Genomic DNA, 27,388 nt, shown 5'->3' on the forward strand with positions numbered 1-27,388 from the left:
AAATCAGCGCTCAATTGCTCCTTATGGAACCAGAGCCCTCGATTAATCGGGTTTTTGCCCTTGTTACTCAAGAGTCTCAGCAGCGTGCGATTTCTTCGCCGCCAATTGCTTCATCGACTGCTCTGTTGGCGAAGTCTTCTTCGAATTCTGGAGATTCACGATCTTCTTCTTCCAATTTTCAAGGAAAGAGGCGTGAACGCTTGTTTTGCACACATTGTGGTTTACAATGCCACACGATTGATAGGTGCTACAAGCTTTCTGGCTTTCCCCCTGACTACCGCTCACGGAATTCTTCTCACCAGAAATCAGTTTCATCTTCTTCTATGCCATCTACTGATTATGTCACAAAGAATTCTTCATCCGTTTCAGTCGCAAACTCTTTGGCTTCACTTAATACTAATCCATGTAAGAGCCTTTAGAATCTCCTTAACAGCCATTTAGCCAAGGCCAAAGATGGATCTGTTTCGTTTGGTGGTTCTCATGTGGCAGGTACATGTTCCTCCTCTTTATCTTCTATCATGGCTTTTCACTGGGTGATTGATTCCGGAGCATCAGCACATATATGTTATTGTCGAGATTATTTCATGAATTTACACTCTGTTTCTGACGTATCAGTTACCTTACCCAACAATTCTCAATTTGTTGTGGCTTATGCTGGGATATTCAATTAATCCTGATCTTGTTCTTCGAGATGTGTTATATGTGCCTGATTTTCGTTTCAATCTGCTGTCAGTTAGTGCCTTAACACATAAGACTTCACGTATAGTTCATTTCACTGCTGATTCTTGCGCTATTCAGGATAAGTTGTTGTTGAAGACGATTGGGAAGGGTGATTTTAGCAAAAGCCTCTATATTCTGGCACGGGAACAGCCCCTTGGTGTGCAGCTTAAAACCCCACACACTGTTTGTATGGTTTCTTTTCCTATCTGGCATAATAGGATGCGTCATCCATCTCTTAAACATTTAGTTGCTTTGAAGGATATTTTGCATTTCAATACTGATAGTACTACTACATTGGAACCATGTTTGATTTGTCCTTTGGCGAAACAAAGAAGATTATCATTTACTTCTCGCAATAATGTAGCTAATGCTGTTTTTGACTTAGTTCATTGTGATATCACTTATAAGTCTCCAACTCATACTGGTTTTCGTTATTTTTTAACCATAGTTGATGATTTCTCCCGTTATACTTGGGTCTTTTTAATCCGCCAGAAGTCTAATGCTTTAACAGTGGTTCCCCGATTTTTTCGTCTTGTTAAAACTCAGTTTGGCAAAAGTATTAAACAGTTTCGGTCTGATAACGCTCCGGAGTTGTCTTTCACTGATTTCTTTCATGAGAAAGGCGTTTTTCATCAGTTTTCGTGTGTGGGTTGTCCTGAACAAAACTCTGTTGTTGAGCACAAGCACCAATACTTATTAGATATTGCTAGGTCTCTCTTGTTTCAGTCTCGAGTGCCTATTCGTTTTTGGGGTGAATGTGTCCTCACAATGTGTTTTCTTATTAATCGCACGCCATCTCCTTTTTTGAAGTGGGACACACCTTTTGCTCGACTACATGGTCGTATTGCTAATTATTCTCATATAAGAGTTTTTGGTTGTCTTTGTTTTGCATCAACATTGACTTCTCATCGTTCTACGTTTCATCCTCGGGCCATACCGTCTGTGTTCCTTGGATATCCCCCAAGAGTTAAATGATTTCGTTTATGGGATATCGAGCATGGCAAGATTTTTATCTCACGGGATGTGGTGTTTCATGAACAAATTTTCCCTTTTCACAATGTTAATATTTCGGATGTGGCCGTCCATCCTTTCCCAGATGTGGTTTTACCCCGGGCACTGGATGTTTCTACTTTGCCATATATTTCTACTGAGTCTTTGGTTGCTCATCCTGATGTTTCTTCTGTTGATCATGTTCCCACTCATGGTGTTACCTCATTGCCTCCTAGTCATCATTCTATTGGATGCAAGTGGGTTTACAAGGTTAAACTCAATTCTGATGGTTCCATTGAGCGGTACAAGGCAAGGTTGGTTGCCAAAAGATACACTCAACAAGATGGCCTTGATTATATTGAGACATTCTCTCCCGTTGCAAAATTAGTAACTGTCAAGGTCTTACTCACCCTAACTGCTTCTTCTCACTGGTCTTTAGTGCAGTTAGATGTGAATAACGCTTTTTTACATGGTGATCTCATTGAAGAAGTGTACATGGATCTCCCAGTAGGTTACAAGCATGTTGTGGTTGCCTCTCAGGGGGAGCGATTGGTTTGCCGTCCTCATAAATCTATTTATGGTCTTAAGCAAGCGTCTCGCCAATGGTTCGATAAATTCTCTCATGCTTTGATATTGCTTGGGTTTCATCAAGTTAAATTAGATTACTCTCTCTTTACACGTGGTTCGGGTGATACTTTGTGGCTTTATTGGTATAGTGGATGATATTATTCTTACCGGGGCTTCTAGTTCTATTCTTGATGACTTGAAAGTTCACCTTAATGTTGTTTTTAAGCTTAAAGATTTAGGAGCACTCCCTTATTTTCTAGGTCTTGAGATTGCTCGTTCTTCCAAGGGCATTTTTTTGTCACAGAGACATTATTGTCTTCGGCTAGTTGAGGATGCTGGTTTATTAGCTGCTAAGACTTCTTCTTTGTCCATGGATCCTAACATTAAGCTTCTTGCTTCTGCTGGTGATATCTTAGAGGATCCTACTATGTATCAGTGTATTATTGGGTGTCTCATTTACCTCACTATTTCTCGGTCTGACATTACCTTTGTTGTACATTACCTCAGTCAATTTGTATCACAGCCTCGTTGCCCACATCTTGATGCTGCTTATCATCTTCTGCGCTACTTGAAAGGTTGTTCTGGGCAAGGTTTATTTCTTTCCAGTTTGTCATCTTTTCAAATTCGGGCTTTCTGTGATGCTGATTGGGCATCTTGCTTGGATTCGAGAAAGTCTACAACCGGGTTTTGCATCTTCCTTGGTGAGTCTCTTGTGTCTTGGAAGGCCAAAAAGCAAACCACGGTCTCTCGCTCCTCTGCCGATGCTGAATATCATGCGCTCGCTGCTACAACGAGCAAAATCATAAGGCTCACTTATTGCTTCGTGATTTACATATTCAGTTTCAACCACCAGAGCTGCTTTTCTGTGATAATAATGCTACTATTCACATTGCTTCGAACCCGTCTTTTCATGAACGTACCAAGCACATTGAGCTTGATTGTCATTTTGTTCGTGAAAAGATCGTTGAAGGCATCGTCAAGCTTCTGACTATTCGTACAGAACTCCAACCTGCATACATTTTTACCAAAACTTTACCTTTTAAATCCTTTTCTCTTTTGCTATCCAAGATGGGTGTTTTGAATATTCATCTCCCATCTTGATGGGAATATTAGGATTTATTTGTACAATAATATATTTATGTTATTACAGTCTGTAACTACTTGTTATTGTGGTCCATAAATAATGGTCATATCTCATATAATAAAGATGAGCAAGAGTTAATTTACTCTCAAATGTTAACATTTTCTATAGTCCGTAAAATTTGATAGCTTTTTGTCGATTTGAGTATTGTTGGGTAGACATTAGTTTTCACTTTACAAATTTGTGTGCAATTGCTTATCTAAAAATAAAAAAATTTTCCATGAAACTAACCGTCCTTTTAAGTCACATACCTTGGAGAGGCATTAGTTCATAAGGTACTCTTCTTACTAGATACGACTCATTTGTTATTCTTCTTTTATAATATTTGTCCATATTGATTTTAAGTTAATTTACCAAAAAATTATTATCATAAAATGTTCAAGACCTAAAGCATAAATATGACGAATTAAAATTAAAAGTATGAAAAGAATAGTTAGTTCTAGAGTTGAAAAAATAAGTAGCATGAATAGAAAGTAAAAAACTAGTTTTATTTATAATTGTTAAAATAAAAAAGAAATGATACATTTTTTAAGAATGCTGAAGATTTAGTGTGTATATATATAATGAATTGTTTCCCTTTAAACGAGAAAGGAGGAGGTGACAGTTAAATTGTAACTTTTTCTTACCAAGCTAATTTATACACAGTCAAAATTAAAAGTGTTGGGTTATAATTGGCTGATAAAAGATAAAATACGTGTTAGTGGAGCAAATTTTATTTTAAACATTAGTTGAAGTAATTTTATTTTAATGAATTATTATTTGCTAATGGTTAAAATAAATATTAAAAAGATTGATAAATTAAACATGGTTCCTTTTCGGAACAGGTTTGGTATTCTTAATCCTACAGGAATTGGGATTATTCTTAATCCTCCTGGAATTGGGTTCTCGATCTTTATCCAAATTCTCTCCAATCCTTCCTCTATAAATAGTCCATAGTTAGAGATTTTAGAAATCATCTGTTGAAATAGTTGAGTGTTTATCAGTGAGATTTGTTAACCAACTATTGTGATGGGCATGGAGATGGATTTGAGTCCGCAATTGGCGAAGAAGGCGTACGGTGGGGATGGAGGCGCCTATTACTCGTGGTCTCCAGCCGAGCTTCCGATGCTGCGTGAAGGAAACATCGGCGCAGCCAAGCTGGTGCTGAAGAAGGATGGCTTTGCCCTCCCTCGTTACTCGGATTCCTCCAAAGTGGCTTATGTTCTGCAAGGTAAAATTTCAAAAGACGAAAAAATGTCGAAGATATTATTATTGGAGTACTGTAGTATGAGTTGATAAAATGTTTGTGTTCTTATAGGCCACGGAGTTGTCGGAATCATTCTACCGGAGTCGGAGGAGAAGGTGATCGCAATCAAAAAGGGAGATGCGATGGCGCTTCCATTCGGCGTGGTTACATGGTGGTACAACAAAGAAGGCGCTGATGAACTGGTGGTTCTGTTCTTAGGCGACACTTCAAAAGCCCACAAATCTGGCCAGTTCACGGACTTCTTCCTAACCGGCGCTGACGGAATCTTCACCGGCTTCTCCACGGAGTTCGTCAGCCGAGCTTGGGACCTCGACGAGGCATCCGTGAAATCTCTCGTCGCTAACCAGACCGGAACTGGAATCGTGAAGCTGAAGGACGACGCGAAGCTACCGGAGGCGAAGGAGGAGCATAGAGAGGGGATGGCGTTGAACTGCGAAGAGGCGCCACTAGACGTGGACATCAAGAACGGCGGGCGAGTGGTGGTTCTGAACACCAAAAATCTACCGCTCGTCGGGGAGGTGGGGCTCGGGGCGGATCTGGTTCGGTTGGACGGTGGCGCGATGTGCTCGCCGGGATTCTCTTGCGACTCGGCTCTGCAGGTGACGTACATCGTCAGAGGGAGCGGGCGGGTTCAGGTGGTGGGCGTGGACGGACGGCGGGTACTGGAGACGACGGTGAAGGAGGGGAATCTGTTCATTGTTCCGAGGTTCTTCGTGGTGTCGAAGATTGCAGATCCGGAGGGAATGGAGTGGTTCTCCATCATTACCACTCCCAATCCTGTGTTCACGCATTTGGCCGGAAGTATTGGTGTTTGGAAGGCTCTCTCGCCGGAGGTTATTCAGGCGGCCTTCAATGTAGACGCTGATTTACAGGAGCGTTTCTCCTCCAAAAGGACTGAGGATGCCATCTTCTTCCCTCCATCCTCATCCAACTAGTTTCTCTCTCTCTTCTTCCAGTGCCATTATTACAGATTTTTGGTTTTATTTATGGGATTTTAGTTCTCGTAGCCAGGGATAGTTTTTTTTTTTTTTTTTTGTTAATACTTTGTTTACCAATTACCTTTTTCTTTTATTTGTTTATGCCTTAACTTTTAATTACAATATTAATATTCACAAATTTTATTCTTTTTTATCATCATTTTGTTTTTTTTTTCCTACTTTTCAAATTAATCTTATATTATATTACACACCGATTCAATTTTATTTTTATGGAAAAAAATAATATTAAAAATATAAAAAAAAAGAATGTGGATTTTCTTCAATTAAAGTAGACTTTGAATTATAGACTAAAAAAACAAATTTCGAATTAGATTTCTAAGATATAACAAAAAGAGAAGAAACCCTACTAAGAGATAGATTAAAAAAAAATCAAATGTAATTAATTAAGAGACAATTAAAAATAAATTAAACAGATGGTAAAACACAGAAAAGTAATTAAAAGAAGAAGCGGGAGAAACGATTAAGACTTACATGGTTAGAAACGCTCGCACTTTCTCTAATTAAACTCTTCTTCTGCAAACTCCCTCTCCACATTAATGCCGGAAAACGAAGAACGCAACCCAGAAGGGAAAACAAAAACCTTCTTCTTCACCCACCCAAACCCATCATGGAAGAACACTTCCTCTTCACCTGCAGTCGACAATGGCGTCCAATTCTTCCTCATCCAACTTCGACGAGATCAGGTGGGTAGTTCGAATCCGACGGACCCTCGATGAAGAACTCGAGGACGACGATGGGATTCCGGTAGCAATTTTCAAGGTCCCCAGATCGTTAATGGCGTCCGATCCAGATTCCTACACTCCGCAGTTGGTCGCTTTGGGTCCTTACCATTGTTGGCGTCCGGAGCTCCATGAGATGGAGAGATTCAAGCTCTCTGCCGCAAAAAGAGCCAAAAGATTCAGCCCTAGAGACCTCCAGTTTCACGATCTCGTCGAACAACTGACAAGGCTCGAGCAGAAGATTCGAGCGTCTTATCACAGTTACTTGGATTTTAATGGCGAAACTTTGGCCTGGATGATGGCCATTGACGCATCCTTCTTGCTCGAGTTTCTTCATATCTGCGCCGTCCAACTGGGGAAAATGAAGATTCTCCGGCGAGTGTCCTCCAGAATGTCGCATTTGGTCGATTACGCCGGGACGAAGCCGGCGCATAACGCCGTTCTGGGAGACATAATAATGCTAGAAAATCAGATCCCGTTGTTCGTATTGAGGAAGATGATGGAATTTCAATCTGAATCGTCGGAAATCGCCGATGAGATTTTGCTCTCCATGTTAATCGGATTGTTCAGAGAGGTTTCTCCTTTCAGTAATCTCACGGAGGACGTTCCAGAGATTCAAATTTCAGATTGCGCTCATTTGCTGGACTTTTTATACCAAATGACCACGCCCAAATCGATAGAATCATCAGAAATAATCGAAATCCACGAAGAAATCGAACAACCTCCCCAAATTTCAAGTTCCACAAAACGATTCGCACACAGATTGAAGCATTACCTCTCCAAATTAATCAAATCGTTAATTCATTTCACGAAACAAGCGATCCAATCCCAACCTGTGAAGACGGTCGCGCGGCTACCATGGACGATCCTCTCCACCATCCCCGCATTCGCAATCTTAAAACAGCCGGCCGAGATTCTCTTCTTCCGAGATGAAGAAATCCCCAAAGAAACAGAATCTAAAAACCGTAACTCAAATCACAACGCGAACAGACCGCCATTGATCGAGGAAATAACAATCCCTTCCGTCTCGGAACTCTCAAAAGCCGGAGTCCGATTCTCACCCTCCGCCGGCGGAATCTCAACGATCACCTTCGACGCAAAAACCGCAACGCTCCACCTTCCGACGGCGAGGCTGGACGTGAACACACAAGTGACGCTGAGAAATCTAGTGGCGTACGAAGCGTCGAGAGGATCGGGCCCGCTGGTTTTCACTCGGTACACGGAATTGATGAACGGGATCGTGGATTCGGAGGAGGACGTGAGATTGCTGAGAGAAGGAGGGGTGATTCTGAACCATCTGAAGAGCGACGAAGAGGCGGCAGCGATGTGGAATGGGATGAGCAAATCGATCAGATTGAGCAGAGTTTTGGCATTGGATAAGGTGATCGAAGAAGTGAATGAATATTACGATGGATTATGGAGAGTGAAAATGGGAAGAATTGTGAATGAATATGTTTATAGCTCGTGGCCTTTGCTGGCTCTAATGGCGGCCGCTTGGCTTCTCTTCTTGATCGCTCTGCAAGTTTTTTGCTCTCTGTTTGGTTGTTTTCGCGCCCTTCATCCCAAGCATTCTTGAATTTTTGTTTACCCCTTTATTAGAAAAATAACCTAATAAAAATGTCTGTTATATTTTATTAATCCATGTAGTGTCTACCTGCCTCAATCTATTTTTATTTGTAACATATTTTTATTTTTGAAAAAAGAGATTAATTTAATTAGGAACTCAAAGCCACATGGATAGAAGAGTCTCTATAAGTCGACAAAGCGTGAGAGGAAATGAAGAAACCCACGAATTGGTGGAGTGAAAACAAAGATCCAGTTTCGCTGGACGGTTGTGCCGGCGAGAGGCATGGATGAATTGAATAGAGTCGAAAAAGAGGGAAAGGATTTTTATGCCATATGAACCCAGACACTTCCATCCATCACCAAATGAGTTCGATCTTCCCGAAAGAAGTTTGATAGCTTCAAAGGAGTCTGATTCAACAATAATGTGTGAGTATCTGAGAGATCGGACAAGGCTAATCCCTTCAAGAATGGCACAAAATTCTAGAATATAAGAAACCGGCAGGAAAAGAGACTGAGTGACCATCATACGATTGGAGGAGTCTCTCAAGAGGAGCCCCATACCTCTACCACTTTCTTGGTTACCACAAGCTGCATGAGTGTTAATTTATAAAAAGCACAAAGGGGGAAACCATGAAGATGAAATCGAAGCATCTTGAGGAGCACGTGGAATGGAATCGGCCGATTGTGGATCACGTGATTATGATCATTCCAAGTCGCCCAAAATGTTACAGCAATTAAATCTTTCTCATCTAAACTATGAAGATTTTGAATAAAATCTCATTAGTCACTAAAGTTATTGATCGAGTCCGGCAGGCATTTTTTATGATTTAAAAATAAAATCAGCTCTATTGATTTGAACACCTATCTCCATTCAAGACATCGTGAGTTTGAACCGTCATCCTCATTTGTTGTACTTAAAAAAAATCGAATTAAAAGTTTAAGTGCCTATTCTAGGAGATCTAGAAAGTTGGAGCTATTATCTGGGGTTGCTCGGGATTCCAAGGCGGTTTGAGGGGAAGACTACTGAAGGATTTTCAGGTGATAAAATATCGATTGATGATTGATATTTCTATAAAAGTTATAGAAATTAAAAAATCGTAAAAATATTTAAATTAACAAATAAACATTTTAATATTTCTAAATAGGTTAAAAATAATTAATATTAATATTATGTATGTATTAGTGACGTTTTGTTGACATTTTTCATATTCTGTCGATTTTTTTTGTACATAGAAATATCGATTTATCCCTCATATCAATGTCAACCTACGAAAATATGGACAAGTCGATGGATATTTAGAACCATGATTTATAGTAATATTTATTTTTCTTTCAAATAAAGAAAGACAAAATTGCATGGCTCTAATATTCATAGATTCAATAATGATAAAATAATATTTTTATTTATATTTTCGAACAAATTTGAAATAAGAATAAGACAAGAAACTTATTTTTATTGTTTCTAAAATTTCTATATACTTTTGAGAATATTTCTAAAAAATAGATCCAAGAAACATAAATAATTATTGAATATTTAGATTTCTTAATAATATTGAAAACTAGAAAGGAAACGCAATTTCTGATTTATTTGGAAAGCGATTTCTCAGGAATTGCTTTGCTCTCAATTTAATTCTGCAGGGAGCATGTTCATATTTCAAACAGTTAAATCACTGAAATTCCCTTTTAATTTTTGCTGCTAAGAAACACACGCAGTGTATATGAAATTTACTGGTTTTTATTTTAATGTTAAAAAATATAACCAATTAACTAAATAGTTAAAAAATTTAATATAATTTCACTTCTTTATCCCTCGATCTTTACCTAACCAAGTTTTTAATTTTATTTTGTATTTTTCATATTTATTTTATAAAATCAATGTCTCAATTATATATTGTAGATAACTAAGTATTCTTTAAAATAATAATTATTAACGCTGCATTGAAAAATAAAAAAAAAGGCTGAATGTTCAATCAAATAGTCTCACTAAAATATAAGAAAACACAAGACATTGACTAAAGAATAAAAATATACCGGAAGAGAGCTCAAGTTTTGAATAAAAAGTTGGGAGAAATAGTAAGAGTCAAAAAGTTGGGAGAAATAGTAAGAAAAAACTCTTTACATAGCTGTGGAAAATAAAAAGTTATAAAACTTTTGAAATTTTTTTATTAATTATAATTAAAAATAAGTTATAACTTTTTTATTAATTCATATAAATAAAGAGACAAAATTATATATATTTTAACTTTTATTCTAACTTTTGAAATGGAGAGTTTTTTTGTTTTGGAAAATTAATTTGAGAAAATTTGAATCCGTAAGGACGAAGATAAAATATTTTGAAAGAAATGAAAAGTAAAAAAGAAAATAATGGGGGAAGTGGAGTGGGAGAGAAAGATAATGAAAGCACACGGGAGAAAATTTTATATTGATTGACAAAATTATCTCCAAAATAAATATGAAAGTATTTAAATTAAAAAGAAAAAATAGAAAGAAAAATTTCTCCTTCCTAAATCATTAAAAGATGTACGAGTGCTCCTTTTTTTAAAGGAAAAAATGTACAAGTCCTAAACTTTACATTTTGCGACTCAAATTAGTCCCAAAACATAAACATCGAAATTAGTCCCGAAACATAAACATCGCACCAATATTTATTAAATTTCATGTCTAAATATTTGTTTAAAGTTTATACTCATATATAATAAATAATTAATTAAAAAAATCTGATGGGTTGGAGATCGACAAAATAGTCCATAAAAAATCAATGACCAAGTAGGGATTATTTTATATTATTTTTATAGAGCATAATATAGCACCACAAAATTTGTATATATTTTCGATTTAAACTCAGTATCATGGTTAGCAATTTGAATTTCCATTTAAATTCGGAATAAGAAGATATATGATATTCTTCCATTTTTTCTAGATCTAGGAGATATTATCCTATTGACTTTAAGTTTTTCTTTCTATAAATAGATGAAAGAACTAATAATTGGAATCGCTACAAAATTCTACTATTATCACATAAAAGTGTATGAAATTAGTACCACGTCGGTGTGGTTGTTTGGAATGCTAATTACGAATTTAATGAAATCTCGAAGACCAAAAGTTTTGCATCAACACTCAATTCATTAAAAATGGAAATAAATGTACCATCACTGATGTCCTTTTAAATAATTAAAAAAATAAAAGACTCCCTTGAAATTTAAACTTTAAACGCGTGTACCGCACATCCTGGAAGGCGCGTGGGAATATTTTGTAATTTCAGCCCAGGCCCACGGCTCTTAAACCCACTACTTAAACCCGACCTGTTTATAATCTCACGCAACCAATGACCGCTTTACTTTAGGTTTCCTGGTTTACTACAAATAATTCTTTAACTAACCTTAAATTTTCACATAATTACACCCCTGCCATCGCCTCCCCTATAAATATCCCTTCAGCTCTTCATTTTGCCAATTTGCCGCACTGACCAGCGAAAATTTTGCGCCTCCCGAAATATTTCCCTCTTCTCCGACTCTCCCAATTCCACTGCCGGAAAATCCATGGCTTCGTCGTCCGGAGTCGAATCTAGACGATCGGCGTCGGGAGGATACTACCGTTCTTCTCCGTCGCCTTTCGCCTCGTCGAGTTCGACTTTTTCCGCCCGCTCGTCGACTTTTCGATCATCATCTCCGAATCGTGTTGCGATGAATGGAAAATCTTCGTCTTCGCTGTCGTCGTCGTCGTCGGCGGCGGCGGCGTCTGTGAGGTTTCAGATTGATCGGGGTTCGTCGACGTCGCCCGGCCGTTCGATTTCGGTTCAGAAGGCGAGGGAAAATGCGAATGCGGTGTCGTCGAATAAGAAGAAAGTGTGCATGTGTTCTCCGACGACGCATCCAGGCTCGTTCCGGTGTTCTCTTCACAAGAATTCGACGTTCTCTGTTGGTGCCGCGAATCGCCGCCAGTTCCAAAACGGAGCGTTCGGATCGAGCAGCACGTTGAATTTCCGGAGATCGGCAATGACGAACTCGCTTGTGAGAATTGGAGTTGTGGAAGGTGGTGACCTAGTGAGAAGAGCTTTATCGGCTTTGATTAGGCCTTCTTCAAACCAGCAGCGGCGGCAATTAGCATTTCAGCCTAGGCCTAGCCGGTTATCCGTCATGTCAAGAGCAGAGGAGGACTAGCGAAAAGTTTCCAACTCTAAAGTACATTCATTGTTAACTGGTTTTCTTGCTCATGGCGACGACTATTCAATACAGGTTCATTGCTGATCTAAAAACTTATTAGTAAGAAAATTCGGGTATCGTGGACAGGTACATGACTAGACAAATTTGAGAAATATATACTCTGTATGAACATTAGTTCGAGGAAGTGATCTAGAATAATAAATTAGCAGAGTCATCTGTTTTACTCCCTTCGTTTGAAAAGTTTTGTAGAACAATCTCGACATCTTCTGCCGTGTGCACGACAGCGACTCCATCAAGTGAAAATGTCAAGGCGCGGATCAATGATGATTAGAATTGGGCTGAATTTTGGTTTGGTTTTGAAGGTTCTTAGTTTTAGATTTCCTTTTTGGTTGTGCTGAATATTCTTGATCGTGTATTTTTTTTCTTTTGTAGGTTTTTATTTTCAGATTTTTTTATAGGCTTGAAATGTGATCAATTCTGTACTTATGAACTCGTATTTGTATGATTCAAAGTTTGTATATCCGTATTTTTTAATTTGATTCAAAGTTTATGTATCCGAATTTATTGATTTGATTCAAAGTTAGATTTTAGGGGTTTTTCACACCATTTGCTTGAAATATTTACAAAAATGTTTAGGAGTAACCAGAATATCTACATATATAGTTTCTAAAAGAATTTACATACATAGTCTTATTGGTGATGCCAATTTGAGAAGATTTACTGTGAGTAAAAAAGAAAAAAAAAAATCAAAAGAGAACATTTTACAGTTGAAAAAACAAATTTTCAAAACTTTTGTTGGAAGGATTCTTTTTAACTTTTATTAATAAACTAAATTGAAATATTCAAATTTTTAAAAATAATTTACAAATATAATAGGCGTGCTTGAATAATTATAAAATTTATTTGTTGTGTGATTGTGTCATCAATGTAAAAGAAGTTGCAAAAATAATATTTATATTTTGCTTTTAAGCAAAATTGCTAATTTTGAAAGGATTCGAAATAATCCAAGAAAAGTATTTCGAAATTCAAATCCTGCAACCAGAATAAAATCAGAAGCAATTAAGGAAAATATATAAAAAAAACAAAATAATGGTACAATATTTTCGGTTAGTGGACAATATCAGTAGATTTTGTATTTTTATATCACCAACCTACTCGGACATATTATACATACAAATCAAACCAGAGAGGAAAGAAAGATTCGTTCTAATAAGGCAAGCCTCCAAATTTCTTTAGGAAACATTACACTAAATTAGGTGTATTGTTGCATGAAAATTAAGTCTAGTACTCTCGAGATGGGTTACAAGAGCATTCAAGTCAATAGATTTCAATGTTTGTTTCAAGACGAGCTACCCAATCATATTTGTATCTGAGACATCAATCACGCTTAGGTGGTCGAGTTAATAGATTTCAATATTTCACCGTCGTAGGACAAGGATCGTCAAGATTCGTCGCCTCGATGTTGTTGGACAGACCACGGCGAATCGAGGTGATAATTGATGGACTTCATCGTAACATTTGGCTGCGTTATAGTTTTTCATTTTTGTTTTACTTTTTAGTATTTTAATTTATGTTAAAAATTACAGTTGTCTTTGTATTTCCAATTTAGTCTCTAAACTTTAATTTGTAACAATTTGATACATGTACTTTTAATATTGAACTTCAGTATGTAAAAATTTGATCCTTTGCAACAATTTAATCCTTATCATGAAAAATATAGTTAAAATTTAATAGAGTTATTTATAATGTAGATTGATAAAAATGTGTTTATAAACTACACCGTCTAAATTATTACTTAATAGAAAGCTACGCTTAATTTTGGTGAAAAGTTTAATAAGAGGAACTAAATTCTTACATTTTTAAATTACATAGACTAAGAATTAAATCGTTACAAACTAAAGTTCCAAACTAAATTATTATTTCGATTAAAATATAAGGATAAAAAGCATTTTTAACCATTAATTTAAATACATGAGTGAAGATTAGACCGTAGGCAAAAGTGCAAGTTGAAGGAGGCTTTAAAATGTCCCCAAAATCATATATGAACACCTGAGAAATTGGAGTCATGACCCATGATAAAATAAAATAAAATAAAATAAAACAAAATTTGATTTTCTGTCTCCACCCCCACCTCAAATAAATTGGGATTTATTTATTTTTTCATCAAGTTCGATTAATCTAACATCACCTAGGACTAATTGCATGTCAATAGTACATGGTAACTTTTTTTTTTTTTACAAGAACAATTTTAAGAGGGATCTAAATTTTAGGGTATCTAGATATTTGAAAAACTTGGACTAAGATGTTTTGTTCATTTCTTAGTAATTATCGATCACCATCTTTAATGATTATTGAGTGATTATTGAGAATGAGAATGGACAATGACTTTACAACTATGTGGTAGGGTTTGGAGTGAGATTTAAATCTACCACTCCAATTAAATTGCCGTTAACAATACCAACTAAAGTAGTATTAAAAAACACAGCTTTATGACATATATTATCGATCAAAAAGTAGAAAGTTCGAATTTCTACCGTCAAATATTGTTGAATTAGAAGAATAAGTTGAGATCCCATGATGACCACCTATCTAGAAGTTAATTTCCTAAGAAGTTAACTTAGTGATATAACATATAAACGATGTGTTTAGCTCATTTGACACGATAGATATAAGATAAAATAAAATGAATAACTAAGGAAAATTGAGTGGTGTAGCCTCGTAAAAGAGATTTGTTATTTTTTTTTATAAATATTATATTGTACATATTCCCGAGTTATGACTTTCATCAACTCTCTTCTACCATTTGTTTCTTTTTCTATTACATTTTGTCAAATTAGCTCGAGCTTGCTCGATGGGTACGAGATTTAGTATGTAGTACTAATGACAACTACCACACATAATTGCCATTTAAATATGCATTTAAGAAATCTTTTAAAATTTTTAAATATAGTGATTAATTTTAATTAAGATACAAATAATCTGTAGAATCCATTTAAATAAACACTTATTATGTTATCTCGAGTTCGATGGAGCTCATGACCTTGTGTTTGTTGAAGTAAAAAAATAATAATAAACATCTTCAAGAAAGGTCAAAGTTTGAATTCCTTGAACTAAAACGTAACAAGTAAGAGGAAATAATTAAGTAGGAACTAGTTTACATCACCATTAAAAATCATTAATAATTCAACACTCTAGCTCCGTTCACCTGGACAAATCATATGGGTATTTTTAAATCGCACCCCACCACCACCGTTGATTCAAGTTCGTAACTTGTGCAAAAGAAGGATCAATCGACAAGTATGAGGACATCTCGCACCAGATTCAGAGTTCAGACAAAAGTTTTGAACTTTCAAGTGTTCTTAGAAAAACAAATTTTGGGTTCCTCGTATTACGTGTTTTGTGCAGGGGGCCACGGGCTTGGACCCTTTTAGACCCTTTTTCTTTAAATTCGACACAAAATTAACCCTCTCACTGCCTCACGCAATCGCCCAATTCCCCATTATTTCCCATTAATCCCTCGGTTTCTTGTCTGTGTTTCATTTCTGTGTCCCCTTTATAAACCCTTGGCGATTTCTCCTCTGTGTCGAGGGGAGAGCAATCGTGTAATCTGAATCGGGGATGCCGAAGCTGGTTTTGAAAGGGGGGAGTAGGCCGCCATGGGTGGGCTTGGGAGCTGCTGTTTGGGTTCAAATTGCTGCTGGGTCTTCCTACAACTTCGCCCTCTACTCACACGCGCTTAAATATGTTCTGGGTTTGAATCAGCAGCAGCTGACGATTCTGGGAGTGGCGAATGACATTGGGGAGAGCGTGGGGTTGCTCCCTGGTCTGGCCTGCAACATATTTCCTCCATGGGCAGTGCTTTTGGTTGGTGCTGTGTGCTGCTTTGTGGGTTATGGGGCTATTTGGCTTGCTGTTAGCAGGACTGTCCCCAATCTGCCTTATTGGCTGGTGAATCTCATGTTTCTTCCTTTTTCCCTCTTTGTAGATCTTTCTTTCCTTCTCAGGTTGTTGTACTGGCTTCTGATTTTGAAGAACTTGATGGTGTTTTTGTTGTCTGATGGGTTTCTTTGCTGATCTTGATGAATGGTACTGTTTTATTTATAGAGTTGCTTTTTTTTTTATTAGATAGCCTAAGATCTTAGTCTTGATGTTTCTCTGTTAATGGAGTTAGTTTTCTATTGGTTTTTATGAGATCTTGGATCGAAGCTGCTTAGTGATTAGTGATTAGTAGATTGATAAGATGAATCCCCCTCTGTATTTCCAAAATTTCCTCTATTGAAATTGTTTGGAGTTGCTCATGTTGCATGCTCAGCTCCCAGAATGCAGAGAGACTTTCAAGGGCAGACCAACTCAATGACCTGCACTTTATGGAGACATATCTTTTTTTTTTTTTTAAGAATCTGGCCAATTCCAAGTTCAAGATGAATCAGTTGTAGTCGTTGCGGGTAATACTCCGAGCCCATGTTGTCAAGGGAATGAGCTAGTTGAAGCTTCAGACGATTCTACCAACCATTGGATGAGATTAAAAATGTTAACATAATAGGGGCCGGGGACATATCTTTACTTAAGAACTGGTTGAGAATGAAGAAAAAGAGAGATCCTCTTTCGAACGGGAAAATTTGGTTACGTAGATTCTCAATCGAGAATTTTTATTGCCTTGTATGGTCAAATCCTTTGTTCATCTTCTATTAATCACAAAATGGGTAGATAAGGAATACCCAGAAGCCACCTAAATAATAAAATAATAGAACTCAGCAATAAGAAGAACTAAAAAGTAGAGTGTTTGTGTTTGTAGATTCCTCCCAATTTACTCTAATCTTGGAACATCCTCCTATTTTCCTTAAATTCATTGTTCCCATACGATAGCCAACAAGCATTTTAACCAAAGAATTTTAGCTTTTGTTTTTATGGTGTGCCTGGTGAGTGGAACAAACAGCAAACCTCTTAACACTTGCCTGTTTGTTTGTTTTATTCGTCTCTTGACAAGAAGTATGATGTTTCTTTTATTTGTGATCTTCAATAGTGTTAAATCCCCATTCCCATTTCCTTGATAATTTTTTCAAAAAAATGAATACAAAATATACCCATCCTACTTCGAGACTCGAGTAGATTTCTAGTCAAAGAGTTGTTCTTTTGGTATACAGGGTTGTTGGCTAGTCCACATTGTAGCATTGCAGTGTCTTTCGCTAGTAACCCGAGATCATTAGTGCAGTATTGAACTTACATGGCGCATGAGTTCCAAAATCTTGATAATGTGCCTACTGTTTTTTGGATGGATCTGGGTGGAGGATGAACTCTCTGGCTCACACATTTTCAAGAAACAAAAACTGTCCCTTTTGATTCTTTTTGGGGTAAAAAATGACCTTTCAGAAATGTAAATGAAGTCGAATTGTTAACAACATTCACATTATCATGTATTATTTGTTCATGGTTGAAGTTTGTCATCTTATCAGTTCACACATAAGAGAAGTTGGATGATTGATTGTTGAATCAGTTGAGGGTCAGATTTTTTAGCAACTTGAATTACTCGTTGTCCACTTTGTTCTTTTCTCGTTTTGGAAGTTATTGATTCTGGCTCATTTACTTTAATCGTTTACTTTTGAGTGTCATGGCAGCTATGGATCACACATTGTATTGCCACAAATAGCAATGCATGGTTCGGAACGGCTGTGCTCGTAACAAACATGAGGAACTTCCCTCTCAGTAGGGGTACTGTCGCTGGCATCCTTAAAGGTTATGTCGGGCTTAGTGCTGCCGTATACACGGTGATATACAGCATGGTGCTTAAAAAGTCTGCTTTGGATTTACTGTTGTTTCTTGCAATCGGGATACCTATTTTGTGCTTAGCCATGATGTACTTTGTTCGACCTTGTACTCCGGCTTCTACAGAGGATCCGTCCGAGAGTGCTCATTTTCTTTTCACGCAAGTTGCTTGTGTACTGCTAGCTGTTTTTCTAGTCACGACCACGATTATAGATGCAACGACGTCCCCTAGTGAGGCTGTTGCATACACCTTAGTTGCCATAATGGTTGTTCTTCTAATGTCTCCTCTTGCAATTCCCATAAAAATGACCATTTTTTCTGCAAAGACAAAAAAACTCGGTCCTCGAGTTGACTCTGCAGAACCTTTGGCTTCCGGAGAAAGCGATTCTTCCCAAATAGAACCTTTGTTGACACCATCTTCCTCGGCTACAAATCTTGGAAGTTTTAATGAGAATGATGATGCAGATGCATCAGATGTAGAAACACTTCTTGCTGTGGGAGAGGGGGCGATTCGTAAGAAGAAGAGAAGACCTAAAAGAGGGGAAGATTTCAAGCTCCGTGAAGCCGTAATCAAAGCTGATTTTTGGCTGCTTTGGTTCTTGTACTTCCTTGGGGTTGGTCCTGGAATAACCGTTCTCAACAATCTGTCTCAAATCGGGATTTCATTAGGTGTTAACGACACAACACTACTGTTGGCTCTTTTCAGCTTCTGCAATTTCGCTGGTCGTCTAGGCTCCGGTATCATTTCCGAGCACTTTGTCAGGTAAATGCTAACACTAAACCAGAGTACTGAAATAATAAATTGTTTCGACTTTTAGGAAGCATAACGCCCTTTCCTTTCTGGTTTTCAGTGCACATTCTGCTTGACTTTAACTTGGGAATTTTGCAAATTACTTTCATTTTCTGTTCTATATATCAAGTGTTTACTCATGAAGTTTCTGTAGCTGATGCATTGGTTCTGGATTTCGCTGTTCGTTGCAGGTCGAGAATGATACCTCGCTCGCTGTGGATGATGTTTGCTCTAATACTCATGGCTATAGCATTCCTCCTGTATGCATCCGCCCTCACAATAACTCTCTATGTCGCCACTGCTCTCACCGGAATCAGCTATGGAGTTCTATATTCCATGATGGTCCCTCTCGCATCAGAGATTTTCGGCCTAAAGAATTTCGGAGTGATCTTCAACTTCATGCAGCTGGGCAATCCAATCGGAGCAGTCCTTTTCTCGGTTCTGCTCGCCAGTACTCTATACGACAACGAAGCTGCTAAGCAAGGTTCGATAACCTGCATAGGCCACCAGTGCTTCAGGATCACTTTCTTCATTCTTTCAGGCGTTGCAGGGTTAGGTTCAATCTTCAGCTTGATTTTGACCATTCGATTACGACCCGTGTATCAAATGCTATACGCCAGTGGCTCCTTCCGCTTGCCTCAGAGTTCAGGTCATTGATCCGAAGATTTGTAGAGGCAAGGGTTTTAGTAAAAGTTTCAGGATCTGCAGGTTGTTTTTGCTGCATATCTTTACTCAGAAGTGATAAATTTTGGTAATGGGTGTGACTTGAGGGTTTAACTTGTATTTTGCTGAGTTAAATGTGGGAGATGTGTGTATTAGCCTTCTTTTAAATGTCAAGTCTTTGTGCATTAATCACCTTGGTGTACAATATACATCATAATGTTGTTTTATGCAACTAAAAAGAAAAAGATTATCAATATATGAAAATGCAATATTGAATGAACTTTGGCTCATATAAGATCTAAGTTTAGTAGAATGGTGTCTATAACTTGTGTTTGGTTATGTTCTAGTTGCTAATTTATTGTTTCTTTAAAGAAGAAAAATAAATATATTTACATTTTTTTTAAGTACAGAGTATTTAAAAGAAAAAAGTTTTGCATGAAAATGAAGGTTGGAAACAAAGTATTTTAAAAATTATGTTTATCAAAACTTTTTAATGCATATGCTGAACCTGTTTAATTGTAAGTTATATATTTCTTACTGATACAATTAAATATTTTTGAGAAAAAGATTTTGAGTTCGGATCTCCGCTCAACATGTGATATTATACTCACAAAAATCAACTTTTAAAACATAAAATATTTTTGAGAAAAAAATTTTGAGTTCAGATCTCCACTCCACATATGACATTATACTCACCAAAATAAACTTTTAATACATATTATGTATGTTATAAATAAAAATGATAAAGATGTTTGAAAAATGTATGACATTATACACACCAAAATCAACTTTTAATACATATTATGTATGTATGTTATAAATAAAAATGATAAAAACGTTTGAAAATTTGGAAATAAGGGTAAGAAATGAGAAATTATATTTTGGTGTTTTCAAAATTTATATATAATTTTAGGAAATTTTTTTAAAATGAAAAACATAAATAATTATCTAAAAATAAAAAATAAGAAAAAAAAAATGGAATAAACTTCAGTTTTAAAATTTGAATGGTAGACAAATTGAAGTCTACATCCCTATTATATGACGTGTATGTGGTGTGACAGATAAATGACTAAAGAAAAAAAGAAAACATATACTTCCCTTTCCCATTTTAATGTGTCGAGTTTATTATTGTAAAAGTGATCTTTTTTGTTTTTTAATAATTAAAGTTTGAATATTATTTTAGTTTGTAGTTATTTATTTTAGTTCATTTTAATATCTTATTTTCAATTTTTGTTTATTTTAAAAAATGATCCTATGAATTTCTGTTTAGAAAATTTTAATAAAAATATTATATGCCATGGAAACTCTTAGAATTAATGTGATACAAATAAATGAAGAAGAATGGACCAAGATATTTGAAAATGATGAAGAAAATTAAATCAAGAAATAATATTTTAACTAACAATAGGAGGATGAAACTTGACTTAATCTAGAATCCCTTACATTCACTTGTCATACTTAAAAAAATAAAATAAAACTCGACTCATACTGATTCGAAAATCCATCAAACTTTCTTTCTTAGTTGTGTGAGAGAGAAGAAAGAAAAAGAAGAAGGAACTGCAAAGAACATACTGATATTACATTACAGACCTCAAACCACAAGAACAAAAGCTGGGTTTGGCAGAGATTATGATTATGATCATTCTAAACAAATCTCAAATCTGGCATGCCCTAAAAACACAAGACAACATCATTCTCACTTCCTAAACTTTGTCTTCTGCTACACCCACCACTAAACAAAAAAGAGTCAAAAAAGAGGAAAAAGAAAAAAGGCACTCCCAATTCCCAATCACAGCCTTGATATCTATCTCTATGATCTATCTATTGGTGGAAGAACACAAAAACCTATCTCTCACCATCAAAATCAAAACCAATCTAACTCAGAAATTGTTAACACACAAGAATTTTCACAAAGAACAAACAAAATTTTCAAGTAGGTTTCAAATTCTGGAACATTGTATCCCACCTGATCTCCTCCACGCCATTTCCCCAATATCCATCCTCCTCCTCCTCCCTCCGCAGATTGTACACGATCGGGCCGGAAAAGCTATCTGCTCGCGGCGGCGCCGGCGCCGGACTCGATCCGTTGGTGAGCAGCAAGCTCCCCTGCTGTTTGGCAATGATCAATTTCTTGTTCCTCTTCAGCAATTTCCCGGCGTAGGTGGATTTGGGGACGACGACTAGGGCTTTGCTGTCGTCGGCGCGGCGGTGAGCGTGAGAGAAATTCCGAATCAGATTGGAGAAACAGCGCTTGGTCCTCTTGATTGCGAGCAGAAGACGAGTGACCGGGCGCGGATGGAGGGCGTTCTCCTTGCGAGCGAGCTTGAGGATCTCGAGACGGTGCTTGGCTATGGAGATTCCCATGCTCTGGAGAAATTCGTGGTTGAAGTAGACGATGTCGTCTTCCTCGAGCTCGTTGTGGGCGAAGGCGAGGCCGTACTCGTACACCAGTGAAGGATCTAGGGTTGTTTTCGAAAGCCAAGAGAACCAATCCATGGCTGCCATGGCTCTACTCTGCTCAAATGATTTCCACTGTACTTCTTCTCTCTCGCTCTGAATTATACATTTGGGAGACACAGATTCAACCATATATACATATATATAAACACGAAAGCAATGTAAATAAATGACTTTTTTTTTTCTTTTGGAATTGCAAGTTTAGTCCTTATACTTTCTCTTAATTTTAATTTGGTTCCTATGTTAGGTAGAATTTCAAAAGTTGCCGTTTGATTTAGTCAAATCTCATTTTTGTGGGGATTGACTATGATGTAGTGTTGAGAGGGAAAAAAAAAACAAGAAAAAATGAGTAGGTTTTAGATATAGAGAAAAATAGTTTATAGATGATTCGGTAAAGTTTATTCAAAATTGAAAATAAGTTAAAATTATAAAAATCATAAAACCGAATTGAAATTGGGTCTAAATGATATGGACTAAATTCATAAATTAAGCAGTTTAATTTTGGTTAAGTTACAAATTAAGCTTTAGATTTGGAGTAAATAAACTTGGTGTTATTCAATGGAGAGAGAATCTACTATTTTTCTAATATCTAATTTAATTAATATATCTTTTCAAAAAAATTAATTAATATATATATTTCTTTTTGAGATAAAAGGAAACTTCATTAAGAACAAGGAGTTGTCACGTAGGCTATATGGGAACTAAAATCTCTATAGACTTCTTAGATAAGCTAAATGGGGATGTGAGAAAACCAAAAGCGTCGATACATACGAAGACCATTATACAAGCTACAAAATTTGCTTATATGAGAATATGTTCAGAGGAAACCTTGCCAAATGAGGAGAGCACATGAATATCATGAATGCTCGTATCATCTTCAATGAGGATTTTGGTCTCTCCAACAATCAGATCAATTGCACAAAGAGAGAGAGTGAAAATTCATGTGAATAGTTAGACGAATCCCTTCCAAAATTGCTTAAATTTCTACACTGAGAGGCTAAAAAGCAATCGGGATCACTATCTTGATCGTAACTACTACCTCCCCATTTTCATTCCGACGCATGATCCCCACTTCTGTTCTGTGAAGGAAAGGGCGACAGGCAACATCAAGATTTATCTTAACCCATCTCTACGATGGCATCATCCATGTGCTTCCATCTTCAGTACTCCTCCTCATTTGAGCCGATAGCTGTATCCTTATTTTGCAGAGCTTCACCTCTTGCCAGCTTTTCGAGGTACGCACAGATCCAATCACATTTTGATTGAGCATTTGAGATCTGCTTTTGATGGTAAAAATGATTCCCGTCGTTTCATAAATTTGATTTTCAGAGAGAAGAATATAATTAATATATTATCATATTTTAGGGACCACACATTATTTTTAAATGTTATCAGACATGGTTAATAATGAATATCAAATTTCACAAGATGTGCCAATGAGTTAGACGAGGAGTAAGACAATTAAATATAATAAATTGGAGTGGGCTAATTAAAAAAAATAAAAAATAAATAAAATTCCAAGGGCAAGCCAACAAAATACATTTTAATATTTTTAGTTATTCACCCTCTATTTTAGTTCTTTATTATCGCAAAAATATGTTAGGTTAACCATTAATTATTCAAATGTTTTACTTAAAACATTTTTTTTTGGGTCAAATGAAAAAGAAAAAAGAAAAAGAAAAAGCGTTTATTTGAAAAATCGTTGTATTATACTTTTAATTTCTGGTTTTTTGACTATTTTGTATTCGACTCCTCTTTTTTTATTTTTTAAGTATTAAAAAAAAGCACTTGTATATAGCATGTCTTTAGAAAGAGAAAAAAGTATTATTTAACTTCATTTTTATAATACGAAAAAGCCGGCTCTCGATTAAATGAATTTTATTTTTCTTAATTAAATCACAATTAAAAAATGTACTTTTATTCAACATTTTTATTATATCTAAGGTCGGTTATTCACTAAGTTAACTTAATTTATGTTATCCTCCCAGCTTTCATTAAACAAAACACAATTAACACATACAAACTAATCCAAAATTATACTTCTTCTTTGAAAAAAAGAATTAGAAACAATAGCAGACTGTAGGACCAAAACTATTTTTTTTCCTTACAAATTCAATATTTATTTCTTTACGTGAATTAAACTTTGTCAATTTTGAAAAACAGAATATAAGGGATCGATGAGACTTGCAAAACAGAATAACACTAAAGACCGATGTGACTCTTGCCACACAGGCTCCGATGCTTAAGTCAGAATCAGACTAGTCTAGTATGGAGAGTAGAGTATTTAAGCTTAGCAAAGAGTAACGTAGTAAAGAGTAGGGTATTTAGGAGATCTAGACAGAGTGGACCTCATGCTGCATTCAAGACCTAAACCAAGCCAACTCGGATCGGGCTGTGCGCCAAAGTCTGATCGGCACCGAGCATCACTCGACGTCCCGGATTGCCGGATCCCGACCCACTTACCTTGCTTCGTAGGTCCGCTTCTTCTTCGACTTCATTTCTCCTTTCCGGTTGTTTAATCCGATCTCCATTTTCTTCCTATAACAACAATATTTATTATAATAACTTGAACCAGTTGCACTTTTTCAACTAAGTTGTCAAAAAGTAGATGATGTAGGTGAAACTTTTTTTTTTCTTTTGACAAATATACATTAGTTTAAACTAGTAGAACGCGGTGGATGTTGGTTGAAGCTTGATAGTGACGAAAGGATTAAAGATGTGAGAGTATATGTGGGGTATACAAACAAATTAAAGCCAAATGGTCATATTATATTCCCTTCAATATAGTGTATAGTGATGTATCAAATTTATGAAAGAGTGAGACCCAAGGCTTTTTTTTTTTTTTTGTTGTTGAAATATGCATTTTTCCCCACCAATCAAGGAGAGAGAGAGAGAGAGAGGATTGGATTGGTTGAACCAAAAGCAACTAAGTTAGTGTATTGAATTATTTGTGTGGTGACTAATGAAACTAATGAAATAAATTGCATATGATTTTGAGTACTTTTTAACTTGTTTGGCTATAAGAATGGATAATTTTGTTCTCTCTCACTCCTTAAAATTATTCAAAACTTGAAGATTGCATTTTTTTTAAAAAAACTAGGATGGAAGAGTTCTGATTATTTGATGACTGAGTTACTTTGTTTAGCTATTTGTCACCAGATTAGTTAATTAAAAACAGAGGAACAGTATGTCATTGTGATATTTTGTTAATGATATTAGCAACAATGATTAAATAAAATTATAATCTAAAACTTAGAGATGTCATATCATACTAGTAATTAGTAAATAAAATAAATTAATGAATGTGTCGGGTAAATGTTTTGTTAATTTATTGATAATAATGACTAAATAAAGCATCTATTATTTTTCTAAAGTTGAGATATCGATCTCCACCCCACATTTGTTGTGAATTTAAAAGAAAGAAATGATCGAATAGAAACGTAATTGATCTTCTTTTAAAGTTTAAATGCATAACTTCTAAAATTGAGAAAAATTTTTAATTGAATTTTAAGTATGTGTTTGATGGAGGTTTTGTTTAGGATATGTTTTTTAATATATATATTTTTCTTCAAATCATGTGTTTTCTACTATAAAGAGAGCAAACTCTAATTTTCATTGAAAAATCATTAATCAAGCTCACAATATAATAATAATAATTATTATTATTTTTTGGAGGAATAATAATATAATATGATTAATGTGAAAGAGGGCTTTGTTTCTATGCAAAAAGCATCTCACTTTTCTTTACACTAATGAAAAAAATGGAAAATACTTCTAAGTCAACCTTTTGGGTTTGACTCTTAAATTCTTCTCTCTCTTTTTTTTTTCTCTCATTTAATTAAGGGTGTGGGATGGACTTCAATCAATCACCATCTAATTCAATTATTATTTCTAATAATACAAAAATATTTTAGCATTTGACTATTGATGAAGAGATAAGACATGCTTTTATTATTTTAATTTTCTTAGGGAAAATAATGTATTTTTAGGAGATATATATATATATATATATATATATATATATATATATATATATTTAAAAAAGTAATACAACAATTTTAGTCCTCTTTTAAGTTTCTATATTTTTTAAGCTTCAATGCACCAATAAAAAGTTTACCTAAACGCTATTATTAGCGAGAAATAATAGAAATATAACTTGACCTAGTAAGAAATATGCTGCGAGACATGGTATTTTATTTCAGTGACGTAGGAAGTTTGACCAATTCAAAGCATTATTTTGATTGAAAAATAGATAGAGGGCTAAAAATAATCATATTTTTACCATGTAATCAATAATATCCATTAATTTGTCAACCTAAACATAACACGGCTGGTTAAGGTCTATCTCTAATAAAAAAGTAACGAGGTCAAATCCTCATCCATGTTATATTTGAAAAATAATAATAACAATAACGTCTATTAAATTTATGCATTTGTCAAGTTAGATTTATGTTTTTTTTTTTAAACAATTATGTCGTTTTCACCCATAATAGAGATATATCAAACCAAAGTATAAAAATAATAAACAAATCTGTAAAAAATAGAAAGACAGTTACTATCTTCAAAAAAGAGAAAAAGAAAAAGAAAAAGAAAAAGAAGGACTATAACTAAAACCTAAGGACTAAAAATATAATTTAATAATTTAATCTTTAAAAAGATCCATCAATACTCAATAGACAAAAAAGTAATGGGTGTAATTTTGTCATCTAGTGATTAATATTTTCCAAACAATATACAAATAAAACCAAAAAGACATAAGGCAAAAAAGTATTTTGTTTGTGATTCAAAATTTGCCAACATTCACATGTTTTTCTATCAATTGTATTTTGGCTTTTTATTGTGAGGAGGTTCACGGATTCAATTAACTTTTATTATTGGATTTTTGTACTGTTTTTTCAGAACATGGGGCATTTTCTTTTTTTCTTTTTTTTTAATTATAATAATTATTTTGTTGGTTTTTTCTTTTTGGATCTTTTGATTTGGACAAAAAAGAGTAACTACTTTAAATTGATATTTGGATACATGTGAGAATTTCACTAATTTAGTTTAGTTTAGATCATTGATGCGGACGTAATCAGTGATATAATGATAATCATCTAACTAGCTACACTAAAAAAAATTCTTGAAAGAACCAAAGTTTCTATTTGAAAATTAAAATTTGTGAAATTATAGAGATAGAGAAAGAGTTTCCTTGATAATATTTTTTACCTTGATTGTTATAGAGAGGAAATAAGACCTTGAAATTCGAGGGTATTTTTTTAAAATATATTATGGTGCACTTAGTGTAAAATTTTACACTTCTTTAATAATCATTTTATTTTTTGTTTCATGTTTTTTAAAATTAAACTGGTAAACATAACTTTGACTCGTTTTTCGTTTTTACTGTCTATTTTGCAAAATTGTCTTGAAAGCTAAAATTTAAAAACTAAAAGAAAAAAAAATTATTTCTAGTTTTTAAATTTGGTGAAAAATGTAAATGCGCTTTTAAAAAGGAAAAAAACCTATCAAATAAATTGTGAGCAAATAATCAAATTTCTAAAAACTAAAAAACTAAAATTATTTTTTGTTGAAGAAAGTGATTGATTCATATGAAATGTGGCTAAAA

General features: G+C 35.2%; 5 protein-coding genes across 6 annotated transcripts; 4 read left to right on the forward strand and 1 right to left on the reverse strand.

The window, feature by feature from the left end:
• The first annotated feature begins 3,797 nt into the window (after positions 1–3,797).
• Positions 3,798–5,795, forward strand: LOC111020952 (glutelin type-D 1-like). The gene is made up of 2 exons (XM_022297754.2): positions 3,798–4,628; positions 4,716–5,795. The coding sequence occupies exons 1-2, from the start codon at positions 4,427–4,429 to the stop codon at positions 5,597–5,599; spliced, it is 1,086 nt and encodes a 361-aa protein (XP_022153446.2). The 5' UTR covers positions 3,798–4,426; the 3' UTR covers positions 5,600–5,795.
• A 191-nt stretch (positions 5,796–5,986) lies between these two features.
• On the forward strand, positions 5,987–8,019 carry LOC111020951 (transmembrane protein, putative (DUF247)). Its single transcript, XM_022297752.2, has one exon. The coding sequence runs from the start codon at positions 6,305–6,307 to the stop codon at positions 7,955–7,957; it is 1,653 nt and encodes a 550-aa protein (XP_022153444.1). The 5' UTR covers positions 5,987–6,304; the 3' UTR covers positions 7,958–8,019.
• Positions 8,020–11,414: 3,395 nt separating this feature from the next.
• On the forward strand, positions 11,415–12,662 carry LOC111020980 (uncharacterized). Its single transcript, XM_022297791.2, has one exon. The coding sequence runs from the start codon at positions 11,487–11,489 to the stop codon at positions 12,105–12,107; it is 621 nt and encodes a 206-aa protein (XP_022153483.1). The 5' UTR covers positions 11,415–11,486; the 3' UTR covers positions 12,108–12,662.
• A 2,798-nt stretch (positions 12,663–15,460) lies between these two features.
• Positions 15,461–19,606, forward strand: LOC111020929 (Major facilitator superfamily protein). Of its 2 annotated transcripts, none has more exons than XM_022297725.2 (3): positions 15,461–16,058; positions 17,726–18,636; positions 18,855–19,606. In XM_022297725.2, the coding sequence occupies exons 1-3, from the start codon at positions 15,729–15,731 to the stop codon at positions 19,318–19,320; spliced, it is 1,707 nt and encodes a 568-aa protein (XP_022153417.1). In that variant the 5' UTR covers positions 15,461–15,728; the 3' UTR covers positions 19,321–19,606. The 2 variants fall into 2 exon arrangements, with proteins under 2 accessions (XP_022153417.1, XP_022153418.1); XM_022297726.2 differs by having other exon boundaries at positions 15,915–16,196.
• A 1,278-nt stretch (positions 19,607–20,884) lies between these two features.
• On the reverse strand, positions 20,885–21,908 carry LOC111020921 (Sterile alpha motif (SAM) domain-containing protein). The gene has a single exon (XM_022297717.2). It carries the CDS (start codon positions 21,829–21,831, stop codon positions 21,256–21,258), a length of 576 nt encoding a protein of 191 aa, XP_022153409.2. The 5' UTR covers positions 21,832–21,908; the 3' UTR covers positions 20,885–21,255.
• Between the last annotated feature and the right edge of the window lie 5,480 nt (positions 21,909–27,388).

The sequence above is a fragment of the Momordica charantia genome, assembly GCF_013281855.1.
Source record: "Momordica charantia cultivar OHB3-1 chromosome 8 unlocalized genomic scaffold, Mcharantia_2.0 BLBB01000008.1, whole genome shotgun sequence".
In the NCBI taxonomy this organism is placed as follows: Eukaryota; Viridiplantae; Streptophyta; class Magnoliopsida; order Cucurbitales; family Cucurbitaceae; genus Momordica; species Momordica charantia.